Source organism: Oncorhynchus gorbuscha, linkage group LG18 (assembly GCF_021184085.1).
Source record: "Oncorhynchus gorbuscha isolate QuinsamMale2020 ecotype Even-year linkage group LG18, OgorEven_v1.0, whole genome shotgun sequence".
Classification (NCBI taxonomy): Eukaryota; Metazoa; Chordata; class Actinopteri; order Salmoniformes; family Salmonidae; genus Oncorhynchus; species Oncorhynchus gorbuscha.
This window is the reverse complement of record NC_060190.1, coordinates 2172857-2188454: the sequence shown is the minus strand read 5'-3', so window position 1 is coordinate 2188454 and position 15598 is coordinate 2172857. Positions and strand designations below refer to the sequence as shown.

General features: G+C 42.2%; 1 protein-coding gene across 1 annotated transcript; it reads left to right on the top strand.

Annotated features, from left to right (window-relative positions):
- Positions 1-3622: 3622 nt before the first annotated feature.
- LOC124002741 (zinc finger protein 501-like) lies at positions 3623-10249 on the top strand. The gene is made up of 2 exons (XM_046310454.1): positions 3623-4359; positions 9248-10249. The coding sequence occupies exons 1-2, from the start codon at positions 3855-3857 to the stop codon at positions 10063-10065; spliced, it is 1323 nt and encodes a 440-aa protein (XP_046166410.1). The 5' UTR covers positions 3623-3854; the 3' UTR covers positions 10066-10249.
- The last annotated feature ends 5349 nt before the right edge of the window (positions 10250-15598 follow it).

Sequence of the window (15598 nt, the reverse complement as noted above, 5' to 3'; positions counted from 1 at the left end):
CGTATTGCACGTTTTACTCGGCGGAATTCTAGATTCAATATTATCTGCTAACGAGAGGGACGTGACCACAAAAAAGTGATTATGTGTATATTAGTATGCCCAGAGTAGAACAGTCAAAGGTTTTACAAAGGAGGGGAAAATACACTAGGAGTAATAAGTGATAGTGATGATATTAGGGCAAAGAGTCCCAATAATAAGTGTTGGCATGGAGAATTGTCATTATGTAGCGAAGAAAAACATTGCATGACAACTGACTTTGTAAGTTCCCACATTGCAGTGCTGCTGAGAGACTCGTGCAGAGGTGTGAAAACTTTACCGTGGAGCACGGCCGCCATCTAGTGGATAAACGTGGGTACTGCAAACGTGTGAGCACGTCATTGTGGTGTAACGGATGGGAAACGGCTAGCTTTGTTTGCGGTGTTCACGCTAAATAGCGTTTCAATCGGTGACATCTCTTGCTCTGAGACCTTGAAGTAGTGGTTCCCCTTGCTCTGCAAGAGCCGCGGCTTTTGTGGAGCGATGGGTAACGATGCTTCGTGGGTGACTGTTGTTGATGTGTGCAGAGGGTGCCTGGTTCTCGCCCAGGTATGGGCGAGGGGACGGTCTAAAGTTATACTGTCACAGTGGCTCCCTATTGGTATTTGATTTTCAGCCCAGCGTTTCCCAAACTCCGTCCTCCAGTCCCCGAGTGGTGCACGTTGTGCTTTTTTGAGAATCCTATTTCTCTTGGAATGTAAACATGCTAGAGTCTGTCAATTACTTTGTGAAAAATCGCCATTCCATCATTCCTGTCCCATGTGACCGTTGAAGACGTGTCACAAATCCTTGGTGGCAAAAACTCCCATGTTTTGATCAGATCATTTCAATTGGTCAAAAAGATGCATTAGGATGCTAGAGGAAACATTAGCATTGGGATGCTAGCGGAAACTTTAACATTAGCATTGGGATGCTAGCGGAAACATTAGCATTGGGATGCTAGCGGAAACATTAGCATTGGGATGCTAGCATTAAACTGGGATTAACATTAGCATTGGGATGCTAGCGGAAACTTTAACATTAGCATTGGGATGCTAGCGGAAACTTTAACATTAGCATTGGGATGCTAGCGGAAACTTTAACATTAGCATTGGGATGCTAGGGATGCTAGGAAACATTAGCATTGGGATGCTAGCGGGAAACATTAGCATTGGGATGCTAGCGGAAACATTAGCATTGGAATGCTAGCGGAAACATTAGCATTGGGATGCTAGCGGAAACATTAACATTAGCATTGGATGCTAGCCGAAACATTAGCATTGGGATGCTAGTGGAAACATTAGCATTGGGGTGCTAGCGGAAACATTAGCATTGGGATGCTAGCGGAAACTTTAACATTCGTAATGAGCACGGTGACAAACATTCATTGTTACACCCCTGTAATTACAGACAGCAATTACCACCAGTTAGATGTTACTATTACAGCATAACTATGAATTATTGTAATGTATTACAATATTTGTACTAAAACAGACATTCAACTGAGGCGCTACCAAATATTGAAAGGAGAGGAAGCTTTCAGAATGAAAAAAGGAGGAAGAGGAGGCTGTCACATTGAAAGAAGAGGAAGAGGAGATATAGGCTGTCACAGTGGATGAGGAAGAAGGGATAGAGGGTGTTACAGTGGAAGAGGAAGAAGGGATAGAGGGTGTTACAGAGGAAGAGGAAGAAGGGATGGAGGGTGTTACAGTGGAAGAGGAAGAAGGGATAGAGGGTGTTACAGAGGAAGAGGAAGAAGGGATAGAGGGTGTTACAGTGAAAGAGGAGGAGGGGATAGAGGGTGTTACAGTGGAAGAGGAGGAGGGGATAGAGGGTGTTACAGTGGAAGAAGGGATAGAGGGTGTTACAGAGGAAGAGGAAGAAGGGATGGAGGGTGTTACAGTGGAAGAAGGGATAGAGGGTGTTACAGTGGAGGAAGGGATAGAGGGTGTTACAGTGGAAGAAGGGATAGAGGGTGTTACAGAGGAAGAGGAAGAAGGGATAGAGGGTGTTACAGAGGAAGAGGAAGAAGGGATAGAGGGTGTTACAGTGAAAGAGGAGGAGGGGATAGAGGGTGTTACAGTGGAAGAAGGGATAGAGGGTGTTACAGTGGAAGAAGGGATAGAGGGTGTTACAGTGGAAGAGGAAGAAGGGATAGAGGGTGTTACAGAGGAAGAGGAAGAAGGGATGGAGGGTGTTACAGTGGAAGAAGGGATAGAGGGTGTTACAGTGGAGGAAGGGATAGAGGGTGTTACAGAGGAAGAGGAAGAAGGGATAGAGGGTGTTACAGTGAAAGAGGAGGAGGGGATAGAGGGTGTTACAGTGGAAGAAGGGATAGAGGGTGTTACAGTGGAAGAGGAGGAAGGGATAGAGGGTGTTACAGTGGAAGAGGAAGAAGGGATAGAGGGTGTTACAGAGGAAGAGGAAGAAGGGATAGAGGGTGTTACAGTGAAAGAGGAGGAGGGGATAGAGGGTGTTACAGTGGAAGAGGAGGAAGGGATAGAGGGTGTTACAGTGGAAGAGGAAGAAGGGATAGAGGGTGTTACAGAGGAAGAGGAAGAAGGGATAGAGGGTGTTACAGTGAAAGAGGGGATAGAGGGTGTTACAGTGGAAGAAGGGATAGAGGGTGTCATAGTGGAAGAAGGGATAGAGGGTGTTACTGTGGAAGAGGAGGAAGGGATAGAGGCTGTTACAGTGGAAGAGGAAGAAGGGATAGAGGGTGTTACAGTAGAAGAGGAAGAAGGGATAGAGGGTGTTACAGTGGAAGAAGGGATAGAGGCTGTTACAGTGGAAGAAGGGATAGAGGGTGTTACAGTGGACGAGGAAGATGAGATAGAGGGTGTTACAGTGGATGAGGAAAAGGAGATAGAGGGTGTTACAGTGGATGAGGAAGAGGAGATAGAGGGTGTTACAGTGGACGAGGAAGAGGAGATAGAGGGTGTTACAGTGGACGAGGACGAGGAGATAGAGGGTGTTACAGTGGACGAGGAAGAGGAGATGCTTTCCGAATGAAAAAGGAGGAAGAAGATATCACATTGAAAGAAGAGGAGGATGTTGTAGTGAAAGAAGAAGAGGAGGATGTTGTAGTGAAAGAAGAGGAAGAACCTTTTGAAGAGGAAGAGGAGGACATCTCAATGAAAGAGAAGGGGAAATACATTTTGGGAGTGTAAGAGGAGCAGGAGGAGAGGAAGATTAACACCAGTTAGTTGTCTCATAAAAACAGGGGCACAAACTCAGCACTTGTTGAACTAATGTGTTGCTCAGTACTATAGGAATTGTTAAAGGGGCAAACTTGGAAAATGCGTTTTTTAAATGCACAAACATAAAAATACATGACAGTTTACAAAACTGATATAGACAACAACAACATAAGATAATATTACATTACAAATAAAATAAACAATTTAATTGCATAGAGTAAAGTACTGCTAAGAAGTAAGAGAAAACATGAGCTCTGGTTGTTTTGCAATGACTTACGACAGAATAAACAATTGTCGTGAATATTTTTCTAAACTGCGTTACCCACTCCGGTCAGCAGATGGCGACGTGAGTCTTTCAGATTGTGCCTCTCGCCGTGACGTATAATCTAGTGGACGGGAGAGGGCGCTTCAATAACAACACGGTTCCTGACTCAACTTTCTCGCTCGACAACACAAAACGTAATATTGACGCTTATTTTGTCATTGTTTGTATATATATTCATCTCAGTGTTTTAAACACAATTCTGTTTGAGTATCTACTGGTTAAATGAACATAATTTACTTGTTACATTGGCAAATAAGGTTAAGGTTATTTCTGAGCCAAGCACTAGGCCAGTCGCTAGCTGACATGCCCTGACCATGAGCTCACTTTGCTACTCCACCCCTGCTAAAGAAGAAGAGGTCTGTTGCGCGGAGAAAGAATCTCTGGGGCTGAACTTTGTCGTGAAAGAAGAACATGAGGATATTGCAGTGAAAGGAGATGAAGACGTGTTTAGATTTAAGCAGGAGGAAGAGAATACTATATCATTTAAAAAAGAGAAAGAACCTTGTGGAATGAAACGGGAAGAGGAGGTTCTCACATTGAAAGAGGAGGATGTTACAGTTAAAGAAGAGAAAGACACTTTAGGAGTGAAAGAGGAAGAGGGGATACAGGCTGTCACAGTGGAAGAAGAGGAAGTAGAAGCTTTCAGAATTAAAAAGGAGGAAGATGAGGATATCAGCGTGGAAGAGGGGGTAGAATCTTTAAGAATCAAAAAGGAGGAAGAGGAAGAACCTTTTAGAGAGGACGAGGAGGAGGAGGCTCTCTCAATAAAAGACAAGGAGGAAGGAGAGGAGGAGGAGACAGACGATCTGATTAACGCCAGTGAGTATTGGATTAAAAACAGGGGCATAAACTACCCTTGTTAAACTAATGTGTGGTTTTAAAGGGGCAATTCTACTGGAGTTCTACACTTGTATTGTTCAGTACTGTAGGACTTGTTAAAGGGACATGCATTTTTTACTTTTAAATTAATTGTATAAATATATAATTAATTGTATATAGCCTACCACAAACTTACACCAAACTTCAACCTCCCCCCCTTGTTTTTCCACTTCTGCTACTCACTGTTTATTTTCTTTAACAGCAAACAACACAGACGGAATCAAATCAAATATTATTAGTCACATGTGCCGATTCCCAAAATGTGTAGATCTTTCCGTGAAATGCTTCCTGACAAGCCCTTAACAAACAATGAAGTAAAAGAAAAAGAGTTCAGAAAATATTTAGAAAATAAACAATTGTAAAAAAAATGTTTCTAAGTAACACAATAAAATAACAATAACGATAGAGATTCTGGATTCGAGTCCAGGCGACTGGGAGACCCCTGGGGCGGCGCATAATTGGCCCAGTGTTGTCCAGGTTAGGGGAGGGTTTGTCTGGCAGGGATGTCCTGGTCACATCGCGCACTAGCGACTCCTGTGACAGTCTTGGCGCAGTGCACGCTGACACGGTAGCCAGGTGCACAGTGTTTCCTCCGACACGTTGGTGCTTCCCGGGTTAAGTGGGCATTGTGTCAAGAAGCGGTGCGGCTTGGTTGTTTCGCCTCTCCGGGGGCGGTATGGGAGTAGCAACGCTGAGACAACACTGTAACTACCAATTGGAAACCACGAAATTGCGGAGAAAATGGGGTAAAAATATATATATAATAACTAACGAGGCACCGGCATCGAGTCAATGTGAGTCAATGTGCGGAGGCCAGTCCAGGCAATTTCTACATGTAGGTAGGGGTAAAGTGACCATGCATAGACAAACAGTGAGCACCAGCAGTGTAAATGTACATGTAGGTAGGGGGTGGTGTCAATGTAAATAGTCTGGGTTTATTTCTTTGTACTCCCTGACGAAGGCCATGCAGCCGAAACGCGTCAGATTTTTAAAACTTTACTTCTATTGAACATGCCATAAAAAGGCATTTTAATCGATTACATGAAGAGTGCCTTGGTCCTCCTTTCTTTTTGTTGACCAATTTACCCCTTTTACCAAAGAGCACCTTTTATCTACCAAAATGTACTATTGTGTACCTTAGTAGCGCTTCCCTTCCTACTTTTTCTACTGGTCTGGGTTTCCATTTGATTGATTGTTCAGCAGTCTTATGGCCTGTGGGTGGAAGCTGCCCAGGAGCCCTTCGGACATTGACCTGGCGTTTTGGTACAGCTTGCCGTGCGGTAGCAGAGAGAACAGTCTATGACTTGGGTGACTGGAGTCTTTGACAATGTTTTGGGCCTTCCTCTGATACCGCCTGGTATATAGTTCCTGGATGGCAGGAAGCTTGGCGCCAGTGATGTACTGGGCCCTACGCACTACTCTCTGTAGCGCCTTACGGTCGGATACCGAGCCAGGTGTCTCATGTGCCATATATATACTTGCCACTGCTTGACTAAAATAATCTCGGTCGTCCAACAGTCTTTCGACCAAACAATTGACCAGACGACTAAATGGGGTCAGGCCTCTATAATGGATTAATCCACTCAGACAGGCCTCTATAATGGATTAGTCCACTCAGACAGGCCTCTATAATGGATTAATCCACTCAGACAGGCCTCTATAATGGATTAGTCCACTCAGACAGGCCTCTATAATGGATTAGTCCACTCAGACAGGCCTCTACAATGGATTAGTCCACTCAGACAGGCCTCTATAATGGATTAGTCCACTCAGACAGGCCTCTACAATGGATTAGTCCACTCAGACAGGCCTCTACAATGGATTAGTCCACTCAGACAGGCCTCTACAATGGATTAGTCCACTCAGACAGGCCTCTACAATGGATTAGTCCATTGTACATTTTCTTGAATTTGTTCTTGATTTTGGGGCCTGTGAAAAGACCCCTGGTGGCATGTTTGGTGGGATAAGTGTGTGTGTGTCAGAGCTTTGTGTAAATTGACTATGCAAACAATTTGGGATTTTCAACACATTAATGTTTCTTATAAAAAGAAGAAGTGATGCAGTCAGTCTCTCCTCAACTCTCAGCCAAGAGAGACTGACTGCATGGTATTAATGTCACGCTAGTATCACCAGTAGTACATTTACCGTTAATTACCATCATTTCTAGTATACAATGTTAGTTTGGTTTACGTTCATTTCTGTATGTTACTATGTCACTACAGTCTTACCGTTGTCATGGACACGTTGGTTGCCGAGAGCACTGTCTAGGCTAGTTAGTGTTTATTTCATTGCCTTTACGAGTTTTTTTTTGAAGAATCTAGAGATCTTGCGTAAAGACACTCACCTGATTACACATAGAAGTAGGCCTCTAGGCTACCTGGCCTGATTACACATAGAAGTAGGCCTCTAGGCTACCTGTCCTGATTACACATAGAAGTAGGCCTCTAGGCTACCTGGCCTGATTACACATAGAAGTAGGCCTCTTGGGCCTCTAGGCCCTGGCCTGATTAACATAGAAGTAGGCCTCTGGTACCTGGCCTGATTACACATAGAAGTAGGCCTGGCCTGTCAGAGCTACCTGGCCTGATTACACATAGAAGTAGGCCTTATTAGGCCTCTAGGCTACCTGGCCTGATTACACATAGAAGTAGGCTACCTGGCCTGATTACACATAGAAGTAGGCCTCTAGGCTACCTGGCCTGATTACACATAGAAGTAGGCCTCTAGGCTACCTGGCCTGATTACACATAGAAGTAGGCCTCTAGGCTACCTGGCCTGATTACACATAGAAGTAGGCCTCTAGGCTACCTGGCCTGATTACACATAGAAGTAGGCCTCTAGGCTACCTGGCCTGATTACACATAGAAGTAGGCCTCTAGGCTACCTGGCCTGATTACACATAGAAGTAGGCTACCTGGCCTGATTACACATAGAAGTAGGCCTCTAGGCTACCTGGCCTGATTACACATAGAAGTAGGCCTCTAGGCTACCTGGCCTGATTACACATAGAAGTAGGCCTCTAGGCTACCTGGCCTGATTACACATAGAAGTAGGCCTCTAGGCTACCTGGCCTGATTACACATAGAAGTAGGCCTCTAGGCTACCTGGCCTGATTACACATAGAAGTAGTAGGCCTCTAGGCTACCTGGCCTGATTACACATAGAAGTAGGCCTCTAGGCTACCTGGCCTGATTACACATAGAAGTAGGCCTCTAGGCTACCTGGCCTGATTACACATAGTAGGCCTCTAGGCTACCTGGCCTGATTACACATAGTAGGCCTCTAGGCTACCTGGCCTGATTACACATAGAAGTAGGCCTCTAGGCTACCTGGCCTGATTACACATAGAAGTAGGCTACCTGTCCTGATTACACATAGAAGTAGGCCTCTAGGCTACCTGGCCTGATTACACATAGAAGTAGGCCTCTAGGCTACCTGGCCTGATTACACATAGAAGTAGGCCTCTAGGCTACCTGGCCTGATTACACATAGAAGTAGGCCTCTGGGCTACCTGGCCTGATTACACATAGAAGTAGGCTACCTGTCCTGATTACACATAGAAGTAGGCCTCTAGGCTACCTGGCCTGATTACACATAGAAGTAGGCCTCTAGGCTACCTGGCCTGATTACACATAGAAGTAGGCTACCTGTCCTGATTACACATAGAAGTAGGCCTCTAGGCTACCTGGCCTGATTACACATAGAAGCAGGCCTGTAGGCTACCTGGCCTGATTACACCCTGATTACACATAGAAGTAGGCCTCTACCTGGCTGATTACACATAGAAGTAGGCCTCTGGCTACCTGACTGATTACACATAGAAGTAGGCCTCTAGGCTACCTGACCTGATTACACATACCTCTAGGCCCTGACCTGATTACACATAGAAGTAGGCCTCTAGGCTACCTGACCTGATTACATTACACTACCTGGCCTGATTAGAAGTAGGCCTGTAGGCTACCTGGCCTGATTACACATAGGCTAAGATTACACATAGAAGTAGGCCTCTAGGCTACCTGACCTGATTACACATAGAAGTAGGCTACCTGGCCTGATTACACATAGAAGTAGGCCTGTAGGCTACCTGGCCTGATTACACATAGAAGTAGGCCTGTAGGCTACCTGGCCTGATTACACATAGAAGTAGGCCTCTAGGCTACCTGACCTGATTACACATAGAAGTAGGCCTGTAGGCTACCTGACCTGATTACACATAGAAGTAGGCTACCTGGCCTGATCACACATAGAAGTAGGCCTGTAGGCTACCTGACCTGATTACACATAGAAGTAGGCCTGTAGGCTACCTGACCTGATTACACATGATTAGGCTACCTGATTACACATAGAAGTAGGCCTGTGGGCTACCTGCCTGATTACACATAGAAGTAGGCTACCTGGCCTGATCACACATAGAAGTAGGCCTGTAGGCTACCTGACCTGATTACACATAGAAGTAGGCCTGTAGGCTACCTGGCCTGATTACACATAGAAGTATGCCTCTAGGCTACCTGGCCTGATTACACATAGAAGTAGGCCTCTAGGCTACCTGGACTGATTACACATAGAAGTAGGCCTCTAGGCTACCTGGCCTGATTACACATAGAAGTAGGCCTCTAGGTTACCTGGCCTGATTACACATAGAAGTAGGCCTGTGGCAGTGCAAGCACCATGTTCTACAGTTGTTTTTAAAAACAAATAATTGTTTAAATTATTTAATGATTGGAAACCTGGCTCTGATTTGGATTAAACTTCAAAGGAAGTCAGTTTTGTCACATGGAGGTTTCATTCAGGTCTCTCTCTATTTAAATAAACACTCTGTCTTTGGCAGGAGAAAGACCAGATTCAGAGGAACCAGAGATGTCCAAACCAGCAAGACGACACCACTGCTCCCACTGTGGAAAGAGTTTTACCCGGTTAAGGGACCTGAAAGTGCATAGGACATTGCACACAGGAGAGAAGCCTTACCAATGTTCCCAGTGTGGAAAGAGTTTTGCAGAGTTAGGGCACCTGAAAGCACATGAGAGAATGCACACAGGGGAGAAGCCTTACCAATGCTCTCTGTGTGGAAAGAGTTTTTCCTTGTTAGCAAGCCTGAAAAGACATGAGAGGATACACACAGGTGATAAGATTTTCCAATGCTCCCAGTGTGAAAATAGTTTTTCCTTGTTAGCAAGCTTGAAAAGACATGAGAGGATACACACAGGTGATAAGACTTTCCACTGCTCCCAGTGTGAAAGGAGTTTTACACGGTTAGGGAACCTGAAAAAACATAAAAGAATACACTCAGGAGAAAAGCCTTTCCACTGCTCCCAGTGTGGGAAGGGTTTTACAGAGTTAGGGAACCTAAAAAGACATGAGAGGACACACACAGGAGATAAGCCTCATCGGTGCTCCCAGTGTGGAAAAAGTTTTACCCAGTTAGCACACATGAAAGTGCATGAGAGAATCCACACTGGAGAAAAGCCTTACCAATGCTCAGACTGTGGAAAGACCTATTCCTCATCGCGGTCACTTAAAAGTCACGTGAGAATCCACACGGGAGAAAAGCCTCACCAATGCTCAGACTGTGGAAAGACCTATTCCTCATCGCGGTCACTTAAAAGTCACGTGAGAATCCACTCAGGAGGGAAGAAGCCTTCACCCTAGTTTGTAAATTGTTATGTCACATCACATTGACTTAATTTCTTCTCCTAGTGGGTATATTGATATTTCACTTCACATTAACTTAAAATTCATCAGAGAACATACACAGTTCTCCCATTGTCTTATGTTGACTGATAATGTGTTTACCTGTTTATATCACATGAAATTAAATGGTGCAAAGTGTACTCAAACATATATTTGTTTGTTTTTATTAGAAAACATGAAGTGAATATGGAGTATGTCAGTTTGAATATAAAGGAGATCAGGTTCCTAGTTTTAAATAGTCCTTTTTTTAAACTCTTTGTGTGTGTTTATCTGGGTGTGTCATTCCTCCAGCACTACAGATAATCAAGTGATATTTGGATGTGATGCATTTGTTCCATTGTTTACATTTGCATTGTTGGCCCACTGCTGATCTTACAGTGTGGCTTTAACCTCTCTGAGACATGTGGGACGGGAGCGTCCCACCTCACCAACAGCCAGTGAAAGTGCAGGGCGCCAAATTCAAAACAACAGAAATCTCATAATTAAAATTCCTCAAGCATACAAGTATTTTACACCATTTTAAAGATACAATTATTGTTAATCCAGCCACAGTGTCTGATTTCAAAAATGCTTTACAGCGAAAGCACCACAAACGATTATGTTAGGTCACCACCTAGTCACAGAAAACCCCAGCCATTCTTCCAGCCAAAGAGGCGTCACAAAAAGCACAAATAGATATACAAATGTATCACTAACCTTTGATGATCTTCATCAGATGACACTCATAGGACTTCATGTTACACAATGTTACACAATACATGTACGTTTTGTTCACTAACGTGCTTTTTTTTTAAAAATCTAATTTTACATTGGCACTTTACGTTCAGTAGTTCTAAAACATGCGGTGATTGTGCAGAGAGTCACATCAACTCACAGAAATTCTCATCATAAATGTTGATAAAAATACAAGTGTTATACATGGAATTAGAGATATACTTCTCCTTAATGCAACCGCTGTGTCAGATTTCAAACAAACTTTACGGAAAAAGCAAACCATGCAATAATCTGAGTACAGCGTTCAGACAACAAATCAGCCAAAAAGATATCCGCCATATTGGGTAGTCAACATTAGTCAGAAATAGCGTTATAAATATTATTATTGTTACATATATATTATTATAGTATATTATTCATATTATAAATATTCACTTACCTTTGATGATCTTCATCAGAATGCACTCCTGGGAATCACAGTTCCACCATAAATGTTTGATTTGTTCGATAATGTCCATAATTTATGTCCAAATAGCTTCTTTTGTTAGGGCATTTAGTACACAAATCCAAACGCTCATTCAGGTCCAGCCGAACGTCAGACGAAAAGCTCAAAAAGTTATATTACAGGTCGTAGAAACATTTCAAACTAAGTATAGAATCAATCTTTAGGATGTTTTTATCATAAATGTTCAATAATGTTCCAAACAGAGAATTCCATTGTCTGTAGAAAAGCATTGGAACAAAACTCTGTCGTGACCACAATATAACCAATATCCAATAATAATAATATAACCAATAATGTATCTGCAATAGAGGCTGAGTTTAAAAAAAAAAATACAAGCCTCAGATTTCCCACTTCCTGATTGGATTTTTCTCAGGGTTTCACCTGCCATATGAGTTTTGTTATACTCACAGACATCATTCAAACAGTTTTAGAAACTTCAGAGTGTTTTCTATCCAATACTACTACTAATATTCATATATTAGCATCTGGGACAGAGTAGCAGGCAGTTTACTCTGGGCACCTTATTCATCCAAGCTACTTAATACTGCCCCCCCTGTCACCAAGATGTTTTTAAGGCAACGATGTCAATCAGCAGACAGGACATATTGATAAAACAACTAATTTGCCAGTCAAAGCCTATTATGTTTGTTATAACAGTGAACCGTTCAAATAACTGGCCCAATCAGCAGACAGGACATATTGATAAAACAACTAATTTGCCATATTATATATTATAATATTTATCATAGCCTATTATGTTTGTTATAACAGTGAACCGTTCAAATAACTGGTCCAAACTGATTTATTAGAAAACATAATGGCCCTTTGTAATGCCCACGCATGTACATAGGATTCTGTATACAGCCTTTTAACATATTAAAACAAAAGAGATACATTTCCTAGAATCTGTCCTTTGCTGCAATGCTTGCAGATGTGCATAATATGCCCCGCAACCCTAATCAAAAAGTATTTAATAATTCCAAATAACAAAAAAACTTAGCTACGGGTTGCTGTGACACTTAAACTTGAATTTATTATTATTATTATTTTATTTTTTTGCACTGCATGTTTCACCGGTGCAGTTGAATGCAGCATCGCAGTATGGTGCCATCACCACGGAGCACAGCTAACGGTAGCTACTAACAGTTAATGTTTCACCGGTGCAGTTGAATGCAGCATCGCAGTATGGTGCCATCACCACGGAGCACAGCTAACGGTAGCTACTTGTTGTAACATTTAATGTTTCACCGGTGCAGTTGAATGCAGCATCGCAGTATGGTGCCATCACCACGGAGCACAGCTAACGGTAGCTACTAACAGTTAATGTTTCACCGGTGCAGTTGAATGCAGCATCGCAGTATGGTGCCATCACCACGGAGCACAGCTAATGGTAGCTACTAACAGTTAATGTTTCACCGGTGCAGTTGAATGCAGCATCGCAGTATGGTGCCATCACCACGGAGCACAGCTAACGGTAGCTACTAACAGTTAATGTTTCACCGATGCAGTTGAATGCAGCATCGCAGTATGGTGCCATCACCACGGAGCACAGCTAACGGTAGCTACTAACAGTTAATGTTTCACCGGTGCAGTTGAATGCAGCATTGCAGTATGGTGCCATCACCACGGAGCACAGCTAACGGTAGCTACTAACAGTTAATGTTTCACCAGTGCAGTTGAATGCAGCATCGCAGTATGGTGCCATCACCACGGAGCACAGCTAACGGTAGCTACTAACAGTTAATGTTTCACCAGTGCAGTTGAATGCAGCATCGCAGTATGGTGCCATCACCACGGAGCACAGCTAACGGTAGCTACTAACAGTTAATGTTTCACCGGTGCAGTTGAATGCAGCATCGCAGTATGGTGCCATCACCACGGAGCACAGCTAACGGTAGCTACTAACAGTTAATGTTTCACCGGTGCAGTTGAATGCAGCATCGCAGTATGGTGCCATCACCACGGAGCACAGCTAACGGTAGCTACGGGTTGTTGTAACATTTAATGTTTCACCGGTGCAGTTGAATGCAGCATCGCAGTATGGTGCCATCACCACGGAGCACAGCTAACGGTAGCTACTAATTAATGTTTCACCGATGCAGTTGAATGCAGCATCGCAGTATGGTGCCATCACCACGGAGCACAGCTAAACGTAAAAGCTACTAACAGTTAATGTTTCACCGGTGCAGTTGAATGCAGCATCGCAGTATGGTGCCATCACCACGGAATTAGGGTAGCTACTAACAGTTAATTTTCACCGATGCAGTTGAATGCAGCATGCATAATGCCATACCATAGCAAAATAGCTACTAACAGTTAATGTTTCACAGTTGAATGCAGCATCGCATAATGCCATCACCATTTAATAGCTACTAACAGTTAATGTTCACATAGCATCGCAGTAATCACCACGGAGCACAGCTAATGGTAGCTACTAACAGTAATGTTTCACACCATGCCTGTTGAATGCAGCATACCAGTAATCACCACCAGCATAATAACACCATACCTAATAACATTTAATGTTTCCATGCAGTTGAATGCAGCATCGCATAATGGTGCCATCACCACGGAGCACAGCTAATAAACAGTTAATGTTTCACCATGCAGTTGAATGCAGCACCGCATATGGTGCCATCACCATAATAACAGCATACCAGCTACTAACAGTAATGTTTCACCATGCATTGAATAGCATTGCACCATACCATAATACACATAACGGTAGCTACTAACATTTAATACCATAATAATGCACCATACCATAATGGTGCCATCACCATACCATAATAACTACTAACAGTTAATGTTTCACCGGTGCAGTAATGCACCATACCATAATACCATAATAACACCATACCATAACTAACATAATGTTTCACCAGTTGTACCATAATAACATGGTGCCATACCACCATACACAGCTAACGGTAACTACTATACCATAATGTTTCACCGATGCAGTAATAAGCATAACCATACCATAGCACAGCTAACGGTAGCTACTAACAGTAATGTTTCACCGGTGCAGTTGAATGCAGCATTGCAGTAACACCATCACCATAAGCACAGCATACCAGTTAATGTTTCACCAGTACCATAATAGCATCGCAGTAACAATACCATAACGGAACACAGCTACCATAATACCATAATAACACCATACCATAATAACACCAGTAACATTATTTAACACCAAAAATATAAACGTAAATAACAGTTTCATAATAAATAACACCATACCATAATAACACATACTGGGATAATAACACCATACCATAAAAAAAGAACCATAACAATAACACCATACCATAATACCATAATACATATTTTTGTGCATTTAAATTGCCATAATGCAATTGTGTCACCATACCATAATACCATAATACCATAATACCATAATAACACCATACCATAATAACATAATAACACCATACCATAATAACACCATACCATAATACCATAATAATACCATAACACCATACCATAATAACACCATACCATAATACCATACCATAATAACACCATACCATAATAATACCATAATAACACCATACCATAATACCATAATAACACCATACCATAATAACATAATAACACCATACCATAATAACACCATACCATAATAACACCATACCATAATAACATAATAACACCATACCATAATAACACCATACCATAATAACATAATAACACCACACCATAATAACATAATAACACCATACCATAATAACACCATACCATAATATCATAATAACACCATACCATAATAACACCATACCATAATAACATAATAACACCACACCATAATAACATAATAACACCATACCATAATACCATAATAACACCATACCATAATAACATAATAACACCATACCATAATAACACCATCCCATAATACCATAATAACACCATACCATAATAACATCATACCATAATAACATAATAACACCATACCATAATAACACCAATAACATAATAACACCATACCATAATAACACCATACCATAATACCATAATAACACCATACCATAATAACACCATACCATAATAACATAATAACACCATACCATAATAACATAATAACACCATACCATAATAACACCGTCACCATAATAACACCATACCATAATAACATAATAACACCATACCATAATAACACCATACCATAATAACACCATACCATAATACCATAATAACACCATACCATAATAACACCATACCATAATAACACCATACCATAATAACATAATAACACCACACCATAATAAC